At 45.4% G+C, this 27,626-nt stretch overlaps 1 protein-coding gene and 1 long non-coding RNA gene across 3 annotated transcripts in view; one reads left to right on the forward strand and one right to left on the reverse strand.

Moving 5' to 3' along the window:
- Positions 1 to 3,945: 3,945 nt before the first annotated feature.
- Positions 3,946 to 27,501, reverse strand: LOC310659623. 2 transcript variants are annotated; one of them, XR_014502876.1, is made up of 2 exons: positions 27,406 to 27,501; positions 3,946 to 4,463 (listed from the first exon to the last, which is right to left on the reverse strand). It is a non-coding gene; the product is annotated as an uncharacterized lncRNA (long non-coding RNA). The 2 variants fall into 2 exon arrangements; XR_014502877.1 differs by having other exon boundaries at positions 3,946 to 4,466; positions 27,406 to 27,492.
- The window catches only part of CCBE1 (collagen and calcium binding EGF domains 1), a 146,343-nt gene continuing 145,113 nt past the window's right edge, over positions 26,397 to 27,626 (forward strand). Inside the window, exon 1 of the mRNA XM_083403043.1 lies at positions 26,397 to 27,431. Within this exon, the coding sequence (XP_083259169.1) occupies positions 27,262 to 27,431 (170 nt within the window). The 5' untranslated portion in view covers positions 26,397 to 27,261. The remainder of the gene's footprint in view (positions 27,432 to 27,626) is intronic.

Below are 27,626 nucleotides of genomic sequence, written 5' to 3' on the forward strand. Positions count from 1 at the left end.
GTCCCTGTTTTTTCTGTTGAATATATGCTATATGGTAATTTATGGACCTAATAGGTATCTAAAGCCATTTACACATGCAGAATGTAAAGGGACCCCTGACCATTAAGTCCAGTCACGGACGACTCTGTGATTGCGGCGCTCATCTCGCTTTACTGGCTGAGGGAGCCGGCGTTTGTCCGCAGACAACTTCCGGGTCATGTGGCCAGCATGACTAAGCCGCTTCTGGCGAAGCAGAGCAGCACACAGAAACGCCGTTTACCTTCCCACCACAGTGGTACCTATTTATCTACTTGCATTTGACATGCTTTCAAACTGCTAGGTTGGCAGGAGCTGGGACCGAACAACGGTAGCTCACCCCGTCGTGGTGATTCGAACCGCCAACCTTCCGATCGGCAAGACCTAGGCTCTGTGGTTTTGACCACAGTGCCACCCGCATCCCTGTGTCGCTGTTTTTTCTGTTGAAGATATAATATATGGTAATTTATGGACCTAATAGGTATCTAAAGCCATTTACACATGCAGAATGTAGGCACCCTATATATAGAAAAGAGCAAACCAGTGATATTTTGGGGAGCAGGCCAGCAGGCAGGGCCCATTACTTACATCATAGGAGCCTACACAACACAAAACACTTTGTCCAGTAGCACCTAAGAGACCAACTAAGTTTGTTCTGGGTATAAGCTTTCGTGTGCATGAACACTTCTTCAGATACCCCTGAAAGAGAGCAGAAAGGGGAAAAGCAGCACAAAAACAGCACCTAGCAATCCCATGAGCTTTTGCAAGTGTAATCCCAGGAGCCTTTGCGTGCCAAGGCACCTGAGCCACAAAGTTCCCAGGACAACAACAAAGCACACGGACGTGAAGTATTTTGGTTCAATGGTTCAAATACGCCACAACTTTATTGGTTACAGATGTGAGCGCTTTGGCTTAGGCATTGGGTGAAGCCAGGCTATATCTTGACTCCTGTCTGCCTGCAGGGAGTCCACTGAAAGGTAAACCACCAATAGGGGCACTCTATGACCTACATCAAATAGGGGCACCCCGAAGGGTCTCCATAGGGGCTGTGACATGGCCCCAGCCCACGTCCAGGCTTCAGACAGGATTCACACCCCTGATCCCTTTAACAGGATACCCTTACTGAGGAGGGGCAAGCGAAGGCCACAAGCTCCTCTCCATGCAAACAAAGGCTTACCCAATGCCTAACCTCACAAAAGTTGTGACGATTGCTACTAGGTAGGCGAAAACCAAATGGTCGGTGCCAATTTGCCGAGTGGGGAAATTCCTACCCTGCCACAACAATATGGTGACTGACAATTGTCCATAGCAAGGTCATATCAGAGCAAAGCATGAAAAGAAGATGGATGGGGTGGGTGATCCGGTGATGGGGTGAAAGAGAGGGTGCTGACCAGCCATGCCACAGTTAAATCTCCCGTGGCCACACCCACACAGAGTTCTGATTGGCTGGGACTGTCCAACAAGGGCAGATCCCCAGCAACAACAACGCGGCTGGCATGACGCAGGGAGGAGTTGGAGAGTTTGAATTTGAGCGAGAAGCCATGGAGGGAGCAATTTTGGTGTTTGCAAGCTTTGTGGATTTGAATGGTGCAATCCTTCACTGCTGCACAAGTACATCATCATGGAATTACATCCTTAGTTGCAGCAGTGTCTAATGTGTTTTGTTCTGTGGGCCAGTGTGAAACACCATCCTAGTGGATGCACTGATTTGCAATATTATTTGTAATATTAAAAACAATAACCCTTGGTTTGTGTTATTTTTAAGAAACGTTGTGGATGACGTGATCCTTGACACCCATGAAGAATAAGGGTGATGCTTCCTGATCTGACCCAGAAATGTTCCTTGTAGGCAAGCAGATTTGGTTTTTTGATATAACCAGATATTGCGTTTATTACAGGATCCCTGATTGGCTGGGATCACTCAAGCAAGGAAGATGGCTAGGTAAAACAACAGTGCTAGCTCAGGGGAGGTCCAAATTGTGCAAGGCTTTTTAAAAAAGTAAAAGTATGCAGTGAGCATTTTAGCTCTTCTGAGAAAGCACCTTTCCAGAAAACTTAGAAATATTTGTGGACAAATATTGGAACAGCCCTATGCGCAACATTGCATAACATTTGAAGCTGATCTGACCTTTGCAACAAACAAAAATAGCTTATTTTACATTGTATATGGATTCTCATGCTCCTAAACCAGAAGACCCATTGTCAGAGCTGGCTCCTGGTCCCAGCTCACAAAGGACCAACGCTAGCCAGTAGTAAAGTATCAAAGTCTTTATTGAAGAATAGTTTCCATTTCCAAGCCTCAGCGCCCCAGCTCTACGTCTAGAGTCTAGACCGGCGAAGCTCCGTCTGAATCTCCGCCCCCTGTACACCAGTTTAAGACTCTAATCTTACTCCACCTCTCCCTTCTCTCCTTTCTCCTCTGGGTCCTGCTGCCCCCCGGGGTCTCCTCCCTCCTGGACTCCTCTGACGCAGACGTTGACCCTCCTGACTCCTCCCGCTCTCTTCGGCGGGCTTTAGGACTTGGCTCCCTACCCGGGCTGCCAACTGTGCCGCCTTCCTGTACATTTGAACTTGGCGCGCGCGCGCGTTTAACCTTCCTCTTAACCGTTTCCTCGCTCCCTGACGGAGGCGTGGTCAATCCTGCCTCATGTTCTCCCGCTGGTAGCGCGCCGCCTGATCCCGATGCCTGGGACTCCTCCCCCCTACTTCCCTCTGGTGTGGACGCTGGTCCCGATTTCCAGCTGCTGCTCTCTGAGTCCCCTCTGGCCCCTTCTCCCTGAAGTGCCCCCCTGGGTACTCCCCTTGCCCTGACCATGGGAGCCCCTTTTTGTGAATCCTCTGATTCACTGGACAGACTCAGAGACCTCGGATCGCTGTCATCGCTGACATTTCCTTCGGACTCCTCCCCTTCGCTCTCCATTTCCTCCCTCTCCTGTGCCTCTGCTCCTGAACCCCTGACACCCATAAAAAGCTTTTTTTTTAACCACTTAGGTTTCTCCCATCCAAATAGTTGTGCAAGCAACTGTAGAGGGTGAAAAAGCGTCCCATGCCTTATAAGGAGGGTTAATAGTTTTATATAACCATAGCATGACTATGTGAGCATTTTGCCACCTAACTTTTAAAAAAAAAAAAAAACAGGAAATGTGACCAACTGACATAAATGCGTTTCATAAAAATAGAGTCTTTAGTTATGCAACAAATGCAGAGCCCTCAGGTCATCCGAAACACGTTATCTTTCCACACATCTAGAAGTACCTCATTGGTTTTCAGACAACCTGTCAAGCAAAGAGTAACAAAAGTGTAAATTCACTCTGGTCAAATTCCAAGTGGGAGTTTTGCCAGTGGTTTGCTCAACAGGAGTAAAGAAGGGGGATAAATTTGATTTAGTTCACAATAAAAGGTGAACTTCTCTCATTCATTCTTTATGAAACAAAATCAAAGCAAACCATAGATCTCTTTCGAAATTCGCAATCCATGAATTTTTTTCCAGCCAAGTAATATATACAAATGTACATATATGTGTGTAAAGTGTGCGTTATAATGGATGTGCTGGTGAAAGTAATGTGCAAAACTGCCATATATCAGGCACAATTGCATTGCAAACGTGTGTATATTAGACAAGAATTTAGAAAATGTACACTATAGGAGAGAAATTCACACTAAATTTTTGATGGACTTTCCTAATCAGAGGCAACTTTTTGGAAATCTCTTCCAGTCCATTGCCCAGTCAGCTGGGATCACAGCAGAATAGACTGTACATATTACCTTGCCAGCTACTCAGCTTATTGAAACTATTCACACAAGAGCTGCACATGCTCTATAGAGTGAAGGAAGATGCAAATAGAATGGGTGGGAGTATAATAATCCTGTCAGAAAGAGATTTTGCTGTAATTTCACCTTTGTTGATAGAACCACCAAGCCTGGATTCCCTTGACGGTCAAAAATGTTTTATTATTTAGCATTCTTCTCTACTTAGATCTCACTGTTAGTTATTGAGCAAAAGCTCAAAGCAGGTTGTTGTTGTTTAGGCGTTTAGTCGTGTCCGACTCTTTGTGACCCCATGGACCAGAGCACGCCAGGAACTCCTGTCTTCCACTGCCTCCCACAGTTTGGTCAAACTCATGTTGGTAGCTTCGAGAACACTGTCCAACCATCTCATCCTCTGTCGTCCCCTTCTCCTTGTGCCCTCCATCTTTCCCAACATCAGGGTCTTTTCCAGGGAGTCTTCTCTTCTCATGAGGTGGCCAAAGTATTGGAGCCTCAGCTTCAGGATCTGTCCTTCCAGTGAGCACTCAAGGCTGATTTCCTTCAGAATGGAGAGGTTTGATCTTCTTGCAGTCCATGGGACTCTCAAGAGTCTCCTCCAGCACCATAATTCAAAAGCATCAATTCTTCGGCGATCAGCCTTCTTTATGGTCCAGCTCTCACTTCCATACAGCTCTCACTTCCTACTGGGAAACAAAGCAGGTTATGCTCACTTAAAAACTTCCATAAGCCAACAATAAAATATCCATTAAACAATCTATAAAATGCAATGTTAAAAGTAGGGGAAACGTCAGCACCAAGAACAGCAATTTGCCTAAAGAAGAAGCAAAACATATTTTAGAAAAAAAGTCCCCCCAAATCCATCCATTTTAGAGCTGTTCAGGTAAGGCACAGCCTTCAGGGAATGTGTATTGCTAGGAGTGTGAGTGTCATATAATTCAGTGCTCATCTAAGCAGGGCCAGCCCACCCATGAAGCAAGGTGAAGTGACTGCTTCAGGTGGCAGGATCCACAGTGGCAGCAGATCTGGCTGTTTTGCCAATATCACATACAGTGGCACCTTGGTTCTCAAACTTAACGGGTTCCAAAACCAAAGCGTTCCAAAACCAAGATGCACTTTCCCATAGAAAGTAATGCAAAATGGATTAATCTGTTCCAGACTTTTAAAAACAACTCCTAAAACAGCAATTTAATATGAATTTTCCTATCTAACGAGACCATTGATCCATAAAATGAAAGCAGTAATCAATGTACTGTACTATAAAATAAATAAGACAGTATTTGTAGTCAGAAAAACAAATTAACTGAAAAAGCCTCAAAAACAAAAACACAAAATAAATAGAAAAAACAAAAGCGCCAAATACAGTGGTACCTTGGTTCTCAAACTTAATCCATTCCGAAATGTTTGAAAACCAAGGTGCGGCTTTTGATTGGTGCAAGCGTATTGGATGTTCGGCTTCCGAAAAACATTCGAAAACCGGAACATTTACTTCTGGGTTTTCAGCGTTTGGGAACCAAGGCATTTGAGTACAAAGACATTTGAGAACCAAGGTACCACTGTAATTCCATTGTTTAAGGTGGAAATAATAATAATAATAATAATAACAACAACAACAACAACAACAACAACAACAACAAAACAACAACAACAACTAAACAACAAATATGCTACATGGTAATTTATGGACCTAATAGGTATCTAAAGCCATTTGCACATAACAAATAGGAGCCTACACAACACAAAACACTGTTGCTGTATGTAGGTTTTATTTTATTTGTTTTTTATCTTATATTTTGGAAAGGTACATCCAGTTTTTTTCCTTTATTTTTTTGGGGGGGCCGCCAAGTGAGCGGGGCCCTAAGCTATAGCTTGTTTAGCTTATACGTAAATCCGCACTGATTGCAGCGCTTATCTCGCTTTCAGGCCAAGGAAGCCGGCGTTTGTTCACAGACAGCTTTCCAGGCTCAACAGGACACTGTGACAAAGCCAGAGCACACGGAAACGCCGTTTACCTTCCCGCCACAGCAGTACCTATTTATCTACTTGCACTGGCGTGCTTTTGAATTGCTAGGTTGGCAGGAGCTGGGACAGAGCAATGGGAACTCACTCCATCACGGGGATTCGAACCGCTGACCTTCTGATCGGCAAGCCCTAGGGGCTCAGTGGTTTCGACCACAGTGTCACCTGCTTCCTTCCTCTGCCCTTCATTGCTTAGGGGTGCCACAAGAGTCAACTGTGTCTCTGTAGTAAGAAGGGAACTGAAGCCAGGAGCTGCAAATCAGCTTAATTGGTTTCCCCTTTTTATTTAGAATACAACAGCTGTTTGTTACTATAGAAATATCCATCATTGAGTGAACTCAGAAGTAGAGAAAATAAAAAACAGTTCTGTACAACTGGTTCTTGGAGGAGGGCCCCCTCCATCATATATTTATCAGACAAATATTTTAGACCTCTGATCCTGGAGTCTATCCCAAGATCCAGTCACTTAGTGGCTCAGCCACAAAGCTCCATGGGTGGCTTTGTGCAACTCACTGTCATCATAGTCTGACCTACCTCATTGCATTGACATGCATAGCCCACAGACAAATGGGATAAAACGATCACACATTAATTTCGGAAAGCCAATTTACTCCTAATATCATGGACTGGCTGGATGCACAGGAGGAGTGGGAGGCACCAGCTGGAGAACCTACAAAGGAACCCCCAGAAGAAGAAGGCTCAGAGCCAGGGGATTGGTGGAGGAAAACAATGAGTGGGAGGAGGAGGTGCAGGGTTTTGTGAGCAGGAAGAGTATATGGCAGAGAGCAGTCCAGAATTAAAGGCAGAAGCAGAAGAGGGTAAAGAGGCAGAGTGGAGGCAGGCTGCTGAAGAAACCAGGGAATCTCACCCTCCTGCTACACCCTCTTCATTTCTCTGCATGTTCTGGAAGTCCTACATACACACAGCCCAGACTTGCACCCCAGCGAGGTCGCTTTGAGCTACTAACACAGCAGAAACAATGCAGGAAGCAGAAGTTATGAATTACCGGTCTCTGCAGCCACAGCAGGTGCTGTGATTCTCCAGAGGTTGGACTTCGCTCCATTGTCTCTCGAGACAGATGGATGCCAACAAATCATTATACCATGCTGGTTCAATGAGATGGCGTGATGAGATGAGTCATGCAACAGGTAAGCAGGAGCTGAGTACCTTGGGGTTGATGAGGAGTGCCTGACCTCCGAGGCCACTGAGGTAGACGAGAACATAGGGCCCCCACAGAAGTTTCTTTCAGCGGGGTCTACGTGCAAATATCTCTGTGCAGCTGTTTCTTGTGCCTCCCATCAGCCTGCCTGCAAGCCATTGTGTGGGTTTACTTGGGCCTTTCCATACGGAAATGGACGATTTGTCAAGTACAACGTTCCTTTTGTATGGTCTTTGCGGTGTGTGTTCAGAAACCTGTTTGCTCCCATGGCAATCAGCCACTTTTGATGTCATTCGCCCAGAAACATGGTTTGTCAGATTATAAATAGCTTCTGCCCTGACAATGAATGTTTTCCAGGAAAACACTTGGAAACGTTGCTTTGAAATGGGAGTGAGCAAGTCAAGGCAGTTGAGGCCAACTGCACAGTTGTGCCAAGACATGCACCATTAGGTTTTATTTGAGGGTTTCCTCTGTTGTTTGGTAAAAATGAAGCCCAATAGTAACTTCTTCAGGGTTTCTAATTGCACATGAAAAGCAGAGGTGTAGGCAGTGTGTGTGCATGTAGGAAGTCTGGCGAACTTGTTGCTGCGGACTCATTTGAGAGGAAGGGAAGGAGCTAAATTTAATAATAAATAAATAAACGAGCATGTGTAGGGTGGGCATGAGGTCTGCTTCTGCTATGCTCCCAGTTTGCTTTACTACATGCCACAGTGTGGTATGGTGGTTAGAGTGTTGGTCTAGGACCTGGGAGACCAGGGTTCAAATTCTCCTTCGGTCATGAAGCCTACGGATTGACCTTGGACCACTCGCCATCTTCTCGGTTTAACTTAGCTCACAGTAATGTTGTTAAGATTAAGCAGAGAGAGGGAGAAGTGTGTATGCCAGTTTCAGCTCCTTGGATTAAAGATGGGACATAAATATAATTTTTAAATATATATACTGTATATTATTATTCAGCACATTTTTTTCATCGCTTGATACAATGTCTTAAAGTGACTTTGAGACAAAATCTATTTAAATGTCAAATTAAAAAAATGTACAGAAACAAACCCAACCAACCCAATAAATAATTCCACAGGCTTAATCAATTTTTATTTTATTGTTTCATTATGCTGTGGCTTAAACAGGGTTGTTTTCGCTCTCTGGAATCGATTCCATTGGCTTTCCATATTTGTTGATTGTTTCTGTGATACTTTACTTTCCAGTTTTCTCCCTTGGAACCGTTGCTTTGCTTTTGCGGTTGTTTCATTTGCTGCTACACTGATTCTTGTTTTCTTGGGACCGCGATATTGTTTTGTTTTGCACGTCGCCCAGAAACCTTTTGTTACTGGATGACTGATAAATGGGAAGTATGGAATGACGTTCTAGACAGTGGTGGTGATAGTGATATTTCAAGAACATTGTAAAGAAAGGACACGTCTATCAGGGCAAATGGTGAAATAAATCCTGCTTGTTCTGAGTAACAAATACCAAGAAGAAATAAGAGAGGGATGACCAACGCCTTTATGTCTTGCTCACGAGATTACAGTAGCGCTAAACACAAAGAAGTGTCCCTGCTGGTGCCATGGGTCAGTGCATCTGGCTGTAAACCATAAGGTTGGTGGTTCGAGCCCACCTGCATGCTGTGGGCAGAAGGTTAAAAGAGATGGTCCCTTCCAGATCTATAACTCTATGATTCTGTTCTAAGCTGTGAAATGCTAGGGAGAATCAATGACTGTACCAAGCCCAATGATTTGAGGATTTCCCTTTGTTCTTAGATCTTCATTCATTGACTTGAATTAAGTGATTTATGCTTCTTTTGGTTTACAAGCATAATTTTTTTGGGGGGTGGGGTGGGGAAGACAGCTCAAGCTTTTGCGTGGCACTACTGCGGAAGGAACAGTGTTTGGCAACCACAACGAAGCTGGTGGTTAATACTTGCCAGATTTCTTAATAGTACAAAATAGCTATTCAATAGGTATCCAACAGCCTCAGATGCACTCTTCCCAGAAATGCATGAATGCTCAAGTCCAAGTTGTGTGAGCCTGGGAAAACAGGGAGGGAAAGGTCACGTCTGGTATTAGAATGCCCCCCCAGGCTTTTGTGGTCGTTGCCATTTAAGATGCAAAGAGGAGAGAGGAACTGGTAAAAGGGACAAACTGTGTTGCCAGTTTGTTCTGCTTAGTTTGTTTTGGCGGTGATCCTGTAGATTCTGCTGGCAGAAATGCAACAGCTGAAGCTTAGCTGTACAGTACTTCCCTGCCAGGGACGGTGGCACCTGCTGAATGCCTCTTGTACACCTGACAAAGATGCCCTGACAGAGTGACAGGCAACCCGAAGGGACTGAGGAGCGTTGACTTGTTGCTTGCCCTTGTAGCAGCGCCCAGAGAGCCAGCAAAATAAAACATGAGTCTTGCAGCAACTTAAAAAGACTAACAAATTGATTGTGGCCCAAGCTTTTGTGGACCGCAGTCCACGACAGCCTACACCGTAATAAACTTGTTAGTCCTCGGGGTGTCACAAAAGTATTTATTGGCTTTGTAGCTTACTTAAGCTGTGTAATGCATTCGCAAGTGGGGCCAGGGATGCGGGGGAGGAAAGATGAAGTGGTTTCCTGTAAAAGGCAGAGCTGATGTGGGACAGCCACAGGCATTATTGAATCGGGTAAAGGGAGGGATTTCCCCCCTCCAGTTTTTTGTTTTGTTTTTAAGAAGCTTTTAGAAGAGTAGCACTTCAGTATGCATGTATAATGGGTATATGAGCAGTGTTGAACTTATTATTATTATTATTATTATTATTATTATTATTATTTATTCAAATCATTGCAGGTAACGGCCAGCATTAAGAAAACCAGATTGGAAGCATACGGAACACATTATTCAAATGTGTATAATAGGGTAAAAGAGAAAGAGAGAAAATAGGAGAGTGCAATGAAGCTATTTATTCAATTTATATCCCAACCTTCCTCCTGCAGGAGCCCAGGGCATCAAAGTGGTATATTGTACAAAGAGATATATTATATAAGGATAATCTATAGCAGCTATATTCACTGAGGTGGAGCACACCATAGTGCAAGTTGACACAGAAATCCCATTTTGTTTGGGGTGGTTAATTTCCAAGTATGCACAGGATCGAATCTCTAGTTGTTTGTGTCCATGAAGTTAGTTACGTGAGAGCCGGTTGTGCTTATTTATTGCTGAATAATTGGCACTCTGTGTATGTTCAGCAGCTTTCCGACCCTACTCCGTTGAGACTGTTTTCGCAAATGGTTTTCGCACCATTAATGCAGGGCACGAGCCAGACAAAATTAAGGACTTTTATGCCCATTGATTTAAATGAGAAAAGCCCCTTTAAAGAATTTAACTCTGGATAGATTGTGCTTGCATTGTGTTGCATGCTCTCCTTTCCCCAAGGAACAGGGAGGTCAAGGTGACCTCCACACCGCTCCACTATCTTTTTCCTTTGGAAGAGAGAGCATCTTGGTGCTTTTGAAAATATCTGTTTAATTACAAATGGCCCGGTGAAGAAGGCAGTGCAAGGGCAAAAGGGGGCAGGCATGTGGGCAGGCAGCGCAAATTCCAAAGCAGCTTTCACACCCATTGCCTCTCTGCACTGCTGCCAAATGAAACTGGGTTCAGTTCTCTTTTCCCATCCTGCAGGATTAGCTATGTATGGAACAAGCACTTTCAGTAGGTGGGGCATTCAGTCTCGTGATTACTATACAATTTGATACATTCTGGTTTTTTTTAAAAAAATAATGTTTATTGAATATTTTATAATTATGAACAGAAAGACAATAAAGAAAAACAATACATAACTTCAACAAACAATACATCAACAATAAAAAGAATACAATACAACAACACAACATAAAGAAAACAAAAACATTTAAACACACATCCAAATTTTATATCTATATCTCTCATTTGCTTATTCCCTCGACTTCCTCACACCTCCCTCTTTTGTATTCTAGTTCAAATTGCTGGTTCAACAAATCCTTTCCCTCTTCTTCAATTTTTATTCTATAATTTATCCTAACACATTTTAACTTTGAATTTTCCACTTTATCCCATTAACAATTAATATTCATATAATTCTTAATAACACTTCTGCTAAAACCTTATAATTTCATTCCAATATTCTTCTAACATTCATTAATGCAATTTGATACATTCTGGTGCTGGAGGAGACTCTTGAGAGTGCCATGGACTGCAAGAAGATCAAATCTATCCATTCTGAAGGAAATCAGCCCTGAGTGCTCACTGTGGAAGGACAGATCCTGAAGCTAAGACTCCAATACTTTGGCCACCTCATGAGAAGAGAAGACTCCCTGGAAAAGACCCTGATGCTGGGAAAGATGGAGGGCACAAGGAGAAGGGGACGACAGAGGACAAGATGGTTGGACTGTGTTCTCGAAGCTACGAACATGAGTTTGACCAAACTGCAGGAGGCAGTGAAAGACAGGAGTGCCTGGCGTGCTCTGGTCCATGCGGTCATGAAGAGTTGGATATGACTAAACAACTAAACAACAACTGGGCTAAGCTTGGCTGGTGACCCTGAGCAAAAAAAAGAGAGAAAGACCTTGAATTGAGATGAAGAGAATCGTACTTGCTCAGCAGCCACCAATCTGCCTTCTGTTTCTGCCAAAGTTCTGGGGATACTGAAAAGAGTATTGCAAGTCTGGTGTGCTTTCAATGCAGGTTTGAAGAGGGTTTGAAGCTTTAATGATGTACAGGTTTTTGGACAAAACTGTTCTTTATTCACATTGCATGGTTGGTAAAATCAAGCCAGGGAGGGTTGGTTCGGTTAGCAGAGCAAGGGATTACAGGGGCAGAGTCATTTCTCTCCGAAAGGGGCTGGTGAACTAGCCAGAGGTTGAGCCTCAAGGGACCTCTGTGGCCAGGAGTGCTTTCAACCAGCTCTGGCTGGTATGACCATTCCTGGACTGGGAGAGCCTTATGACAGTGGTCCATGCATTGGCAACCCCAAGACCCGATTGCTGGAACATGCCTTATGTTGAACTTCCCTCGCACCTGGTCCAGAAGCTGCTGCAATTACTGCTATGGCCAGACTGCTCGCAGGAGTGCATTACTAGCAATATGCTATTCTGCTGCTGGGAGAGCTGTTCTGCTTTCTGATTTGCTATTGAGTCAGGATCAAAGTTTTTGTCCTAATTCACAAAGAATGTGGGCCAAAGTAACATAAGGACTGTTCAGTCCCTTGTGTTCTACCTTGAACCCTGAGATCCTTTGATGGGGCACTTCTAGTGGCAACCCACTTCCCTGGAGGTTCAGTTGGCCTTGACTAGGGGCTAATTCTTGAGTGTGGCAGCTCCTGACATGTGGAACTCCCTGCCAGTAGAGATTTGGCAGTAACCCAACCATCCTGGTCCTCTTTTGTTGTCTTTCGAAAATCACACTATTTGGACCAGCCTTCACAATATGTCCCCCCCCCCCCTTTAAACCAACCAATATGTACTGATGTTTTACTGGCGTTTTAAATTGTGCTTTATAGATATTTATAGACTGGTTTTATTGTATTTTATGTGTTGCAAGCCACCCTGCTGTATAGTATTTTAGAAAAGAGCAGATAATACATTTTAAAATAAATAAGAAAAAAAGAAAGATAGAGGGGGTAAAAATGGATTTTCAAAGATGTGGCTCATTGTCTAATCTAGAAAATCATCTCTCCCATCTCTGAATGTTTCCTGACTTAAGTTCAATAAACTCTGAAGTCTTCAGTGCTTCTTGGAACAGAACATGTTTAATCTTTTTTTAAAAAAACAATAATAATAAAGTTGGTCTCACTCAGTTTCCAAGCCCCCCAATCATCATCCAAACCACTATTCTTAAGTGTTCTTAACCTCAGTAATTCACTGCAGAGAACCCAGGCCAGTAACCAAGCAAAAGTATGAAAAAGAAGAGAATGGTTTGCTCCTGTTTGTTTTGACAGACTGCAGTCCTACAGGCACACCATTAAGGCTGCGCTTCGCTTCAGAAGGATTAAGCTCACAGTGAGCAGGGCTGCAGATAAAAAGACCAACAGCAGAACAGCACTAGCTCAATATATTTTGGTCCCTCGGTCAAAAAATCAGAATGACAGTCTTTCCACACCAGCTAACACAGAGCTGAATAAATCCACACGGAGATTCTCTTGCGCAAGGCCTTGTTGGAAGGGAGGAAAGGTAAAAAAAACATTACTGAGCCTTTTGCAATTAAAATTACCGTAATCCTAATGAAAGGGGAAAACATCCTAGTGGATTCTGCTCCATGGAGGAGATTGTCCTTTTCCCACTCTGCCACCCTTAAAGGCAGGCAGAATCTGATGCCAAAGGTAGCTGCTGCTCTCCATCTTTTTCTGATTTTTTTTTTTACTGTTTTCTTTTCTTTTTTAAAGAGATGAGTTTATTCCTTTAGGGGTATAGCGTTTAATTGCTTTGTCAGATGAATTTACCGAAGCAACTTTTCCTCAACTGTATACAGGCAACTCCCCATGTACACATGTTCAAAGCATGCACACACACACACAGATCACCATGAACCCGGATTTGGCATGCAAAGGGGCAAAAACGACCCTTAAAAAGTGCAAAAATGGCATGAAAACAGCTCCTAGCAATCCCCCAGTCCTTTGCAATTGCAATCCCAGGAGCCCCTACACCTTTGGAGAGCTGGAGTTTGAACAAGGAAGTCTGTGGTGTCTACCATCTTAAAACGTCAGCATCTTAAAAAGTAGAGACATCACCTTGCCAACAAAGGTCCGTATAGTCAAAGCGATGGTTTCCCCAGTAGTGATGTATGGAAGTGAAAGCTGGACCATAAAGAAGGCTGATTGCTGAAGAATTGATGCTTTTGAATTATGGTGCTGGAGGAGACTCTTGAGAGTCCCATGGACTGCAAGAAAATCAAACCTCTCCATTCTTAAGGAAATCAGCCCTGAGTGCTCACCAGAAGGACAGATCGTGAAGCTGAGGCTCCAATACTTTGGCCACCTCATGAGAAGAGAAGACTCCCTGGAAAAGACCCTGATGTTGGGAAAGATTGAGGGCACAAGGAGAAGGGGACGGCAGGGGACAAGATGGTTGGACAGTGTTCTTGAAGCTACCAGCATGAGTTTGACCAAACTGCGGGAGGCAGTGGAAGACAGGAGTGCCTGGCGTGCTCTGGTCCATGGGGTCACGAAGAGTCGGACACGACTAAACGACTAAACAACAACAACCATCTTTTTCAATGGTGTTCCCAATATATGCGGTTTCACTTAAACTCGCGATGCCTCAGAACGTAACCCCCGCGTAAATGGGGAGCTGCCTGTATTCATTTGTGTTTCTCTCTACAACTGTACTGGCCCTCGGCTTTTTCAATGAACAACGACTCTCAGGAGAGCAGGAGGGAAACACCCCAAATGACCACATTCCTTATGGGTTGATCACAAAGACGATGTTGCACAGAGGGGAAGGAAGGTCTGGCAAGGGGTGGATTATGTGGGATATTTGATGTTTTAGGTTAGGGTCTAAGCCAGGGGTCAGCAAACTTTTTCAGCAGGGGGCTGGTCCACTGTCCCTCAGACCTTGTGGGAGGCTGGACTATACAGTATTTTTTTTGGGGGGGGGGCGGAATGAAAGAATTCCTATGCCCCACAAATAACCCAGAGATGCATTTTAAATAAAAGCACACGTTCTACTCATGTAAAAACACCAGGCAGGCCCCACAAATAACCCAGAGATGCATTTTAAATAAAAGGGCACATTCTACTCATATAAAAACATGCTGATTCCCGGACCGTCCACGGGCCAGATTTAGGTGGTGATTGAGCCGGATCCGGCCCCTGGGCCTTAGTTTGCCAACCATGGTCTAAGCACTGTAGGTGCAGTTGGTGGAGGGAGGGCGAAAGCCCAGGTATTCGTTTCTGGGTTGCGCTTGGAAAGTGTGCACGGAGGAATAAGAAGTTTATACAGCCCCAGGGACTGTTTATCTTCCTTCTCCCACGCTTAGAAGGATGACCTGAGCCTCATCAAAGAGGTCAAGAGTGATGAAGCACGAACAGCTCTGATCCTTTCAGGGTGACTGATAGGCAGCAGGACGCTTTGAAGGCTCTCACGTTCTTCAGCTCAGAACGTCTTGTAACGAAACGGGATTCCTATGTAAATAAAAGAGTCTTATCTACTGCCATGCAGTTCACTCTATCTGCAGTTGTTTTGCACTGGGTAAGAACTGGGTCTTCCAAACCACCATAGATGCTCATGGGAGGGAAATGCTTTATATCTTCTAGATTGCTTTTGTACAGAAATCCTCCTTGATATTTTCTCCTTAGTCAGCTGCTTTCCTCTTTTTTCAAAGGGGCATTTTTAATCAACCAATCTTTGTTTTTGGTGGTAATCCAAGATGCGAGCTGTAATTATGTGTGAAATGGGGAGAGTTGTCTCTCATGCCTTTCCTTTCAGTAGCTGAGACTCTCTTTAGAGGCAGGGTGGTATTAAGAACACTGTTCTTTACTATACAAAGGCAGTTTAGAATTAAAGCCCTTTCAGGAGGATATCTGTGCTTCTGAATTAAAAAAGGGGGAATGGAAGAGCACACCAGGTACTCCCCATTCAAAGGCAGTTGTAACATGAGGCAGAGGGTAGTGACAGGCTCAGACACGGGTAATTTGGGCACTGTTAGAGGGCAGAACATATTTAATCTGAACCTCTTTAGGAACACAGATATATATAAATATCAAGCAACAAAGCCAGTGTTAATACTTTTACCACCTAGCCCAGAAAGTAGTGTTTTGTTTTGGGTTTTTTTTTGTTTTTTTTTTGTTTTGCAACAGCAGCCTTGCAACTTTATGTATATGGGAAGACATTCTAAGTCTGTCCTTTCCCCTTGAGGAGAAAACACCAAAAATGGAGGAGGGGGGTCATTTTGTGGCCTGAGAGCTGCCTGATCTTTAAAAAATTTTTTTTAAAAAAATGAGCAGAGTTCTAATGCTACCCACCAACATTTAGCACCTTGACAGCAGACTGAGCAAACAAACATTCACCCCTGCCGCCCATCCCAGCCCCCTCCAAGAAAGCAGCCTACTTGAAGTTGAACATGCCTGATCTACAATACAATTTTATTTATTTTATAGCACAGTACATTGATTATTGCTTTCATTTTATGGATCAATGGTTTTGCTGGATAGTAAAATTCATGTTAAATTGCTGTTTTAGGGGTTGTTTTTAAAAGTCTGGAACAGATTAATCCATTTTGCATGGCTTTCTATGGGAAAGTGCGCCTTGGTTTTGGAACGCTTTGGTTTTGGAACAGGCTTCCGGAACGGATTAAGTTTGAGAACCAAGGTACCACTGTACCAAGATTGCAGGTTCAATCCCCATATGGGGCAGCTGCATATTCCCGCATTGCAGGGGGGTTGACTAGATGCTCCTCAGGGTCCCTTCCAACTCTATAATTCTATGGGTCTAGGATTTTGTCTGGCAAGCTGAAATGTGTGTGCAAATAGAACGTTTGTCATAGTGCAATGCAGAATTCCAGCCACTAGGACACATCCTGCACTTTCCTTCATATATGAATGAGTTCCCTTGATGCATCTAGTTCAGCATTTTGTTCCCAGCAGCAGCCCGTCAGCTTCCTCAGAAGCAAGGACGGTCATCCCTATTTGTTCTGGCACTTATAAGTACAGAGTCTTTGAACATGGATATTCTGTTCAGTTACTGCAACTAGAAGTCATAGACAAGCGGGTCTTGCAACAAAAGGTTGCAGTATGAAGTGCTCCTGTTCAGGGTGCCAGCCAGCTGGCTGGGATCCTCAATCCCATTATCCTATCCACCACCTCTGGTTTTCCGTTTCCTCTCCCTCCCTCCCTCTTAACAGTTAGCATTCCATACCCATTGAGTATCTCATTACGCTGTTTGGGAAATACCCCTTCTCCACCCCCCAAACATATATATTTTTAGTACTTCTGTAAATTGTGGAGTTTCCCTGAATCTGCCGCTACCTCCCTTTTGTGAATGAGTGAATGAATGTTTTGGCAGTGTAACGATCCACACAGAGAATGAATGTTTGCCACGCTTATCATACAGGATGAGTCTCGGGCCAGTCATACGTCTTAGTAACGTGGACGATTCATTTGCGCACGTAAGCAAAGATGATTGCGAAAGCCATTTGGCGTATTAAAATTAACACAAAGAACAGCCTGCACTGCCAAGTTAAAATAAATAAATGTTTCTGCATACAGAATAGTTTACAATTGTGGCGTGCGGCACAAGACACACAAGCACACCCATTACGAAGGAAAACACACAAGCCAGCCGAAGTGTGTTCAATTTCTGTTTAAACAATTCCGGGGAGAATTGCTGACATGCCCTGCTGAATTCTTTGGCTCGTATCTAAAAATGCTCCCAGATTTCTTTTTCAGCTTTCCCCCATTCTATTTCTGCTTGGTTGTTCAAGTCAAAGATAAGGCTGCCTTAGTTCAATGGAGAGCATCCTCACAGCAGAAAACACTCTGAATTTACTTAAGGAAAACTTGTGCCAGATTATTTCTGCCTGGGGCAACATAACCTCTAATATTTCCTTGACTGCATCGTGGTTCTTTTTAGGATGTAGCCCCTGTTCTCTTAATGGATTTGGCTGTTCGTTCATTACAAAGGAGATAAAACAAGATCAGAGCCACATCTTTTCTGCGTTAGCTAGTAATATGATTACCAATGGCAAAAAAAGGGGGGGGGAATCCACTGCATTGTATCAAATCATGAAACTTGGTTGGGGTTGTTGCTGAAGAAAGGATTATGATTAAGGCAAAAATATTGCAACTCTGAGGCTTACTTCTAATAATCCATCTGGAGCCAAGGTGACTCCTTGAGTGTTTAATTAAACAGAGCATTTGCAGACATTAGGACCTTTGTTAATTAAACAAAAGCAAATAGAATGGCTGGCTGAGAAATCACACTGTATTATTATGATAATGATTATTGATATTCTTGTTGCTTTCAGGTTAGCACTGAATTATTCTTCTGTCAGAAAGAGTTCCATGTAGTTAAGAAACCTGCACACTTTTTCTCTAATCAGCAAATATTCAAGTCATAAAAGATAACACCCTTATCGGCTGCAGAAATTAATACAAGATTTTAAAAATGAAAAGCAACCAAAATTGACAAGTCCTTCCATTCCTGCTTACCAGGGCTATTTTATTCATTTATGCATTTAAACCCGTGTTTTCCTTTGAGTAGCTCAAGGCACTTTGAGTAGCTCAAGGCACTTGCACTTTGACGTGCTTTCAAACTGCTAGGTTGGCAGGAGCAGGGACCAAGCAACGGGAGCTCACCCTGTCGCAGGGATTCGAACCGCCAACCTTCTGATCAGCAAGCCCTAGGCTCAGTGGTTTAGACCACAGCACCACCCGCGTCCCAGGGTATGGATAGTAGGCATGATCATATCCACCAAACTCGGCCGAAGAGGTTGCCAGGCAGCACTGCTGTTTTTAATTTCTTTAAGCTTTGCCTTGAATGTCCTGGCAGAAAGGTGGTATATAAATGCTGTTAACAGATAGATAAATAGAACATGTTTTAAATATAGGATGTTTATATGCTCCGAAATATCACTCCTGGCTTGAGACGCCCTTCCTGAGAAATTGTGCTGGGGGTATGTGGCAGAGAAGCAAGAGACTTGTAGGTTCAACATCCTGCTTTAATTCCCTTTGTTAAAAGGTGTTTGGAGATAAAAGCCTGCCTGGGAGCAACATCTTCTGACCTAGAAGCTCTGCCCCTTAACCCCAAATGCAACAGGGTTGCCTGTGGTCATCCAGTCAGGAGGGAACATTGTGCAAACTCCCCCTCCCACACAATGGCAGACTCTTCGAAAAGGGCAGCAATAGTACTAGCAGAATCGCCACACCAGAAACACACTGCTCAGGCTGAAGACCACAGACGCTTAAGGACAGGGTTTCTACAGGGCAGGGATGGAGAAACTGTGGCCCTCCAGATGTTGTTGGACCCCCTCCCATCAGTGGTCAAGGATGATGGGAGTTACAGACTGACAACATCTGGAAAACCACAGGTCTCCCATCCTTGTTATATTGGAATTGATCCTCGAGGACCAACTGGTCAGATGTTCAGGCAAGTTTGTGCCATACATAGTCCAGGGGTGTGTAGAAAGCAGATCTCTGACTTCTCTGATCTCTGGTTTCTGTTGAGGCAGGTGATTAGCTGTGGGAGGAGCTTATCAGTGTTTGCAGGGCAGCGGCTGAAGAAGGAGCCAAAAGGGGTTTCTTGTGTGTGTGATTCTTGTGGCTGATTAGCTGCTTTCCCTGGTCAAAGGTCAGAGGGGGCAGGGTTTCTGTTGAGGCAGGTGATTAGCTGTGGGAGGAGCTTATCAGTGTTTGCAGGGCAGCGGCTGAAGAAGGAGCCAAAAGGGGTTTCTTGTGTGTGTGATTCTTGTGGCTGATTAGCTGCTTTCCCTGGTCAAAGGTCAGAGGGGGCAGGGTTTCTGTTGAGGCAGGTGATTAGCTGTGGGAGGAGCTTATCAGTGTTTGCAGGGCAGCGGCTGAAGAAGGAGCCAAAAGGGGTTTCTTGTGTGTGTGATTCTTGTGGCTGATTAGCTGCTTTCCCTGGTCAAAGGTCAGAGGGGGCAGGGTTTCTGTTGAGGCAGGTGATTAGCTGTGGGAGGAGCCTATCGGCGCGCGCTGTTTGAACCATATTTTAGATTTAGGGGAGCTAGTCTCAAGCCCAACGACACATTCTCAAGATGGAGGGGGAGGGAACAGCTGCAGTCGCCTGCGGTTCCTGCACAATGTTTGCCATCTTGCCAAAGGTTGCAGGCAGCTTTACGTGCAGCAATTGCATGTTGATTGCCCTCCTAAAAAACAAAGTCCAGCAACTGGAGGAACGTGTAGCTACGCTCCAAAGAATTAGAGAGCTGGAGCTCTTCTTGGAAGCAACAGAGCACACCGTCTCCACCAAGGAGGAGACAGGGGACTCCCCTGAGAAGGAGGCTAGTTCACCAACACAGGAGCCCGATATGTGGAGAAACGTGACTCAAAGAAGTAGGAGGCCCAGGGTTCGCTCTGATTGTCTAGAAATACACAATCGCTTTGAGGTCCTCTCCCCTAGCATGGAAGACGAAGAGCAGACTCCATTTGAGGATCTCTCCCTCATTACACTCGATCACGTATATGAAGATGAGCAGCAAAGTCAGTCCTCAGGGAATGTGCAGGCGACCTTGGAACGGACCGCTCATGGAAGAACCCTGACCAAACCTAAGAGAAGGCGTGTAGTGGTGATAGGGGATTCCATACTGAGGGGAACAGAAGCAGTGATCTGTGGGCCTGACAAGATGTCTCGGGAAGTGTGCTGTCTCCCCGGGGCTAAGATCCAAGATGTAACTGAACGACTGCAAGGAATCATAAAACCCACGGACAAATACCCCTTCCTCTTGGTTCATGTGGGAACCAATGACACTGCAAGCAATAGCCTCCAGAAGATCAAAAGAGACTATGAGGCTCTGGGCAGGAAATTGAAGCAATTAAATGCACAAATCGTCATCTCATCTGTCCTCCCAGTTGAACGACGTGGCCCAGGGAGAGAGAGGAAAATAGTGGAAGTAAACAGCTGGCTTCGCAAATGGTGTAAACAGGAACGGTTTGGATTCTTAGATCACGGACTGCAGTTTCTTGAGGATGGACTTCTGGCAAGCGATGGGCTGCACCTCACAACGGTTGGGAGGAATGTTTTTGCCAAAAAACTAAGAAACCTCATCAGGAGGGCTTTAAACTGACTAATGTGGGGGAGGGAGACAGTGCTCCTGAAGGTAGGAGTCTATTAATTGATGAAGATGATCATCCAAATGTCATAGACCAAATGGAGCAAACAGCAAGCAGACCTAGTGGTGGGAGGAAAAAATCCTTAAATAAGAGACACGGGGGAATGACTAATGGACTTCAATGTCTGTACACTAATGCACAAAGCATGGGAAATAAACAAGATGAGCTTGAGCTCTTGGTACAGCAAACTAAATATGACATAATAGGCATCACTGAAACATGGTGGGATAAGTCCCACGATTGGAATGTAAAAATGGAGGGATACAATCTATTTCAGAGAAACAGACCAGACAAGAAAGGAGGAGGAGTGGCGTTATATGTCAGGGATGTGTATACCTGTGAAGAGATCCAAGATTTAGAACCTCAAAGCCAAAGTGAGAGCATTTGGGTCAAAATTAAGGGAGATAAGAATAATAGTGACCTCATTGTGGGAGTTTACTATAGATCCCCAAGCCAAACGGAGGACATAGATGATGCCTTCCTGGAACAGATGGCCAAGCATGCAAAAGGAAGGGAGATGGTAGTAATGGGGGACTTCAATTACCCAGATATTTGTTGGATGTCAAACTCAGCCAAGAGCATAAGGTCAAACAGATTCCTCACTGGCCTTGCAGACCACTTCATTGTCCAGAAAGTGGGAGAAGCAACAAGAGGAACAGCCATTTTAGATCTGGTCCTAACCAATGTCGATGACCTGGTTAATGGGGTAGAAGTGGAAGGATCATTAGGCGCAAGTGATCATGCTCTTCTGAAGTTTACTATACAACGGAATGGAGCAGCCAAGCATACTAGGACTCAATTTCTTGACTTTAAGAAAGCCGACTTCATAAAACTTAGGGAAGTGCTGGGTGAGATCCCATGGACAGTAATACTAAAAGGAAAGGGAGTTCATGATGGCTGGGAGTTTGTTAAGAGGGAGATAGTAAAAGCACAACTTCAGGCAATACCAATGAGACGGAAATATGGAAGGTGCCTAAAGAAGCCAGGGTGGCTATCTAAAGAACTTTTAACTGAGTTAAGATTTAAAAAGGATGTGTACAAAAAATGGAAAAGGGGGGAAACCACCAAAGAGGAATTCAAACAAATAGCCAGCACGTGTAGACACAAAGTCAGAAAAGCTAAAGCACAGAATGAACTCAGGCTTGCTAGAGAGGTTAAAAGCAACAAAAAAGGCTTCTATGGGTATGTTCGTAGCAAAAGGAAGAACAAAGAAACAGTGGGGTCACTCAGAGGAGAAGATGGTGAAATGCAAACAGGGGACACAGAAAGGGCTGAACTCCTCAATGCCTTCTTTGCCTCAGTCTTCTCCGATAAAGAAAACAATGCCCGACCTGAAGAATTTGGAGGAAATGATTCAGCAGAGGAAACACAGCCCAGAATAACTAAGGAGATAGTACAAGAATACTTGGCTAGTTTAGATGTATTCAAGTCTCCAGGGCCAGATGAACTGCATCCAAGAGTATTAAAAGAACTGGCAGATGTGATCTCAGAACCACTGGCAGTCATCTTTGAGAATTCCTGGAGAACAGGCGAAGTCCCGGCAGACTGGAGGAGGGCAAATGTTGTCCCTATTTTCAAAAAGGGGAAAAGAGAGGACCCAAATAATTACCGCCCAGTCAGTCTAACATCAATACCAGGGAAGATTCTGGAGCAGATCATTAAGCAAACAATCTGTGAGCACCTAGAAAGGAATGCTGTGATCACCAATAGTCAGCATGGATTTCTGAAAAATAAGTCATGTCAGACTAACCTGATCTCATTTTTTGACAGAATTACAAGCCTGGTAGATGAAGGGAACGCAGTGGATGTAGTCTACCTTGATTTCAGCAAGGCATTTGACAAGGTGCCCCATGATATTCTTGTAAAGAAGCTGGTAAAATGTGGTCTTGACTATGCTACCACTCAGTGGATTTGTAACTGGCTGACTGACCGGACCCAAAGGGTGCTCATCAATGGTTCCTCTTCATCCTGGAGAAGAGTGACTAGTGGGGTGCCACAGGGTTCTGTCTTGGGCCCGGTCTTATTCAACATCTTTATCAACGACTTGGATGATGGACTCAAGGGCATCCTGATCAAATTTGCAGATGACACCAAACTGGGAGGGGTGGCTAACACCCCAGAAGACAGGATCACACTTCAAAACGACCTTGACAGATTAGAGAACTGGGCCAAAACAAACAAGATGAATTTTAACAGGGAGAAATGTAAAGTATTGCACTTGGGCAAAAAAAATGAGAGGCACAAATACAAGATGGGTGACACCTGGCTTGAGAGCAGTACATGTGAAAAGGATCTAGGAGTCTTGGTTGACCACAAACTTAACATGAGCCAACAGTGTGACGCGGCAGCTAAAAAAGCCAATGCAATTCTGGGCTGCATCAGTAGGAGTATAGCATCTAGATCAAGGGAAGTAATAGTGCCACTGTATTCTGCTCTGGTCAGACCTCACCTGGAGTACTGTGTCCAGTTCTGGGCACCACAGTTCAAGAAGGACACTGACAAACTAGAACGGGTACAGAGGAGGGCAACCAAAATGGTCAAAGGCCTGGAAACAATGCCTTATGAGGATCGGCTAAGGGAGCTGGGCATGTTTAGCCTGGAGAAGAGGAGGTTAAGGGGTGATATGATAGCCATCTTCAAATATATAAAAGGATGTCACATAGAGGAGGGAGAAAGGTTGTTTTCTGCTGCTCCAGAGAAGCGGACACGGAGCAATGGATCCAAACTACAAGAAAGAAGATTCCACCTAAACATTAGGAAGAACTTCCTGACACTAAGAGCTGTTCGACAGTGGAATTTGCTGCCAAGGAGTGTGGTGGAGTCTCCTTCTTTGGAGGTCTTTAAGCAGAGGCTTGACAACCATATGTCAGGAGTGCTCTGATGGTGTTTCCTGCTTGGCAGGGGGTTGGACTCGATGACCCTTGTGGTCTCTTCCAACTCTATGATTCTATGATTCTATGATTCTATGACTGATTTGCAGTAGATCAACAAGGATTTTGTCTCCCAATTGTTTAGTAATACCCCTTATAATTCAGGCTGCTGAGTTTAAGAAAGCACAGGGGGGAAACCAGGAGTGGATTTTTGTGTGAAAAGATGGTGAGCTCAGTTCTGCTATGGAAAAGACTCTCTACCTCCTTTAGGAGCTTTTTAGTGTAAAAAAAATAAATCTGGCAGCATGGGTGTAGCCAAGGAAGGGTGGGGGGGAGCTGCCCTCCCCCAGATGAAGTAAAACAATAGAAAGACTTAACTAACTGACCAATCACGTCAGTTCTTCCCCACTCAACAAAAGCCCTGCCCCCCACCCTAAGAAATATCCTAGTGATGCCCATGTCAGGCAGTCCACTTGAAGCATGATGGGAGAGGTAAAGAGGTTAGTGTTTAACACAGAGGTTGTACAGATGCATAAAGTAAGGAATGAAGGTGGAACGTAGCAGAAAATCCATACCAACTCTTGTTTCTAAGTATACCTAATGCAGCTGCTGCCATTAGGTTTTTTTTAATATACAGTGGTACCTCGGGTTACAGACGCTTCAGGTTACAGACTCTGCTAACCCAGAAATAGTACCTCAGTTTAAGAACTTTGCTTCAGGATGAGAACAGAAATCGCACGGTGGCAGCGGGAGGCCCCATTAGCTAAAGTTAAGGTTAAGAACAGTTTCAGGTTAAGAACAGACCTCCAGAACGAATTAAGTTCTTAACCAGAGGTACCACTGTACATTGCAGAGGAGAAAAAAAATAAAACCTAGTAGGTATAAACAGGCAAAACTACTTTATACTGAGGCAAAACCATTGATCCACCTTGCCCAGTACAACAAACTCTGTCTGGCAGCAGCTGCCCAAATCCTTAGGCAGAAACTTTTCCCTAATCCACCTCTACTGTTTGGCATCTTTTTTTTTTGCAGTGGAAATGCCAAGGTTCTTACCAGGGACCTTTTGGATGAAAAGCACATGCTCTATTTCTGAGCTAGTCTTTATTTAATGATCAAATGAGAATTCCAAACATTCAATTTTTCACTATATACTTTGTAGCTGCTAAGGTGTTATGATGTCTAACTCAGTTCTGATGAGTACTGGGCAGAAAATGGAAAGAAAAGGTTGACTCTGGACTCCATCATACAAACTACCAGCATTAGTTCTTGGAATGGCTGGCTCTGCTAAATATCTTTCCCTGTATAAGCAGGATTGCAAAGTCAGTGATCAGAGAAACAGATTAAGAGAAAGGTGTTTTTTTCTAAAAATATTTGGAATCCTCGAGGATGAAAAACAACATGAAAGAAGAGATATTTCTAGCTCCCAACTTCGTGGGGATTAAGATCCTTGCAGGGAAATAAGTTGGGAGACTCTAATGCGACAACTGTTTTCTCCTTGATTTCATGAACCAGACAGATATTGAATCCATGTCTGGCAGTGCCCCTGGGGCAGGGCTTTTGGGCAGAAGTCCAGAGTCCCACTAAACAGCCCCCAAATGGAGCAGAGTGGGCTCAACATCCTTGAAGTATGTGAAATAAAACACACTCTCAAGATGGGAGTTCCCTGTACAGGCCATTAAGTCTAGAGACTAAACTTGCTTTTACAAGTTTGTGGGTGCTAGACACCCTAGATTTCTGCATCTAGATGGAGTCTGAATTTAATTAAGACTAGGTGTTAAGTCTGGGTCCTAGGCTTATGTGCATTAAGCTAGACCCTTTTTGTGCTGTGTGCTGGACAATGCTAATCCCCTGGAATCAACAAGCTGAAAGGCTAACTTCCAATGAGGTGATGGCCTGGGGTAATGAGCCATAACTCGGTGAGAGTTGGCAAACAGGCAGAGCCCCTTTCACTTCACAGATAAAGTCAGAGGCGATGTGATTTAGAAGAGTTTACAGCAGGAGTGATGTAATGTAGAAGTAAACCAGCAGGCTGGAGAGAGAGACAAGGACAATGTTGATGTCTACTTGGATCCTAGGCTGTACCTTTGGGAGAAGCAAGACGCTCTTGGAGTGCAATGTTGGGAACGCCTCCATCGTAGGCTCAGGTTGTATAATATATGTGTAAATAAGCCATATATCCTAAAGACACCACAGTCCCCACTGTGCCTCATTTCCAAAAGGAAACACGGACCTTGTGTAAGCGCACCTGGAACCTCACACTGTGAGGTGGGGTGTAATATTATTTAACTGCACAACCAACCGGGCCTCTTGCACCTCCCCATCTGCTCACAAAGCCTCTTCCCATTTGCAATTGCTAACTCGTGCAAGTTAGTTCCGCAACTTCTATTTCTCCTGTTCACCCCGACTCCCAATCCTCCTGACCCCTGGATGGTTCTTTTCACTTGCCCATCTGCAACCTCTGGCTCCCACCCCCAACCTTCCTCCATTCAAAGCCTCCTGGCCATTCCTGACTCTAGAGTTACTGATCTAGCCTTAGTCCCCCAACCCCACCCGCCTTTCCAAAATGCTTGGCTTAAATTTTCTGGCTGCCTTGGAACATGCTCCTCCTGTTATAGCTGGCTCTCTCTTCTATCCACCTCCAGGCTCTTTGAGTCCTCCTGCCTGGCCTTCTTTGGAAAACCCCTCCCGCTCCTTCCTGGAAAGATGGTTATGTCAGACTATCCCTGACCAGCAGGTTGGGTAGTAGCTGTAAAAAAACACACAAAAACCCCTGTCCCACATCCTGCCATAGCTGGATACGCCTCCTCCCTTTGCGCACATGCTCTCCCTACATCTCTCTCCCCCCAAATCTCTTGGCTAGACAGAAACCAAGCTTTGTCCCACAACTTTTAGATCTGCTCCTCTGCTGTGCCTCGGACTATCCTTCCTTTTCATCCTTAATCTTCGAGGAGCCTGGCTCCTTGTCTCCGCCCCCCTCCCTGCGAGAGAAGCTGCTTCTCCCTCGCTGCTGCCCCAGAGGCAACTTCCCCAGATCCCTGCGCAACAGCGGGCCACCCCTCCAGATCTCCATCCCTCTTATCTCCCATCTCCTGGAGAACTGGGTGTGTGTGTGGAGGGGAACCTCGTAACACCGGAATCCTCCCTCTCGCGTCGCTTTGGGAAGGAAACACCCCAGCCCCCGTCCCACAGGCATCCTCTCCGTGCACCAGCTGGCGACCCCTTTCTCTGTCCTCTCCCCCCACCTCCTCCTCTCTCCTGCCGCACGAGCTTCGGGGGGGAAAGCCGATCTCCCCCAACACTTCCTGGGGTCGCCACCCTCGGCAACATCTGGCTCCGTCTCTCCCGCTTCCCCCTCCGCTTCCTCGGCGGGCAAAGCAACCCAAGATCGCCTCTCGGAAGCATCTGGTCGCCCTCTCCCCCCCATCCCTCTTCTCTCTCCTCCTCGCCTAGCCGAGCGCCGTCCATTGCATGTCTCTTCCCTCCTCCTGCTGGTCACGCCGCCGGCCCCGCTGACTCGCTCCCGCCGCAGGGGGCACCGCTCGCCTCCGCCTCCCTCCCTCCCTCCCTCTCTCCTCTCTCTCTCTCTCCGCGCGCCCTCGAGCGCGCCACGCAGCCGGAGAGGTCGGGCGCTGCGCAGGGGAGCCGCGAGGCCGCCCGATGGTGCTGCGGGGCGGCGGAGGTGCCCGGCGCCTTCTGCTGCTGGCGCTGTGGCCGCCGCCGACGTCGCCCAGCGTGCTGCGCCTCTGGCTGCTGCTGCTGGGGCTGCTGCTGCTGGCGGCGCTCGGGCATGCGTGGACCTACCGCGAGGAGCCCGAGGAGAGCGACAGGTGGGTGGGACGGCGGCTTGAAGGGCCAGGGCGGTGGTGGTGGCGGTGCGGGGTGTGAGGGAAGGGCCTGTCCCGCGTCTCCTCAGCTTGCCTTCTTTCCCGCGCCGCGGCTGCGGGGCTCGTGTGCCTCCGCGACGGAGCTGCCCCCGGAGGAGGAGACGTGAAGGGAATTGGACTTTGGACGTCTCTCAGGCG

The sequence above is a fragment of the Podarcis tiliguerta genome (genome assembly GCF_965153285.1).
Source record: "Podarcis tiliguerta genome assembly, chromosome: 11".
NCBI lineage: Eukaryota > Metazoa > Chordata > Lepidosauria > Squamata > Lacertidae > Podarcis > Podarcis tiliguerta.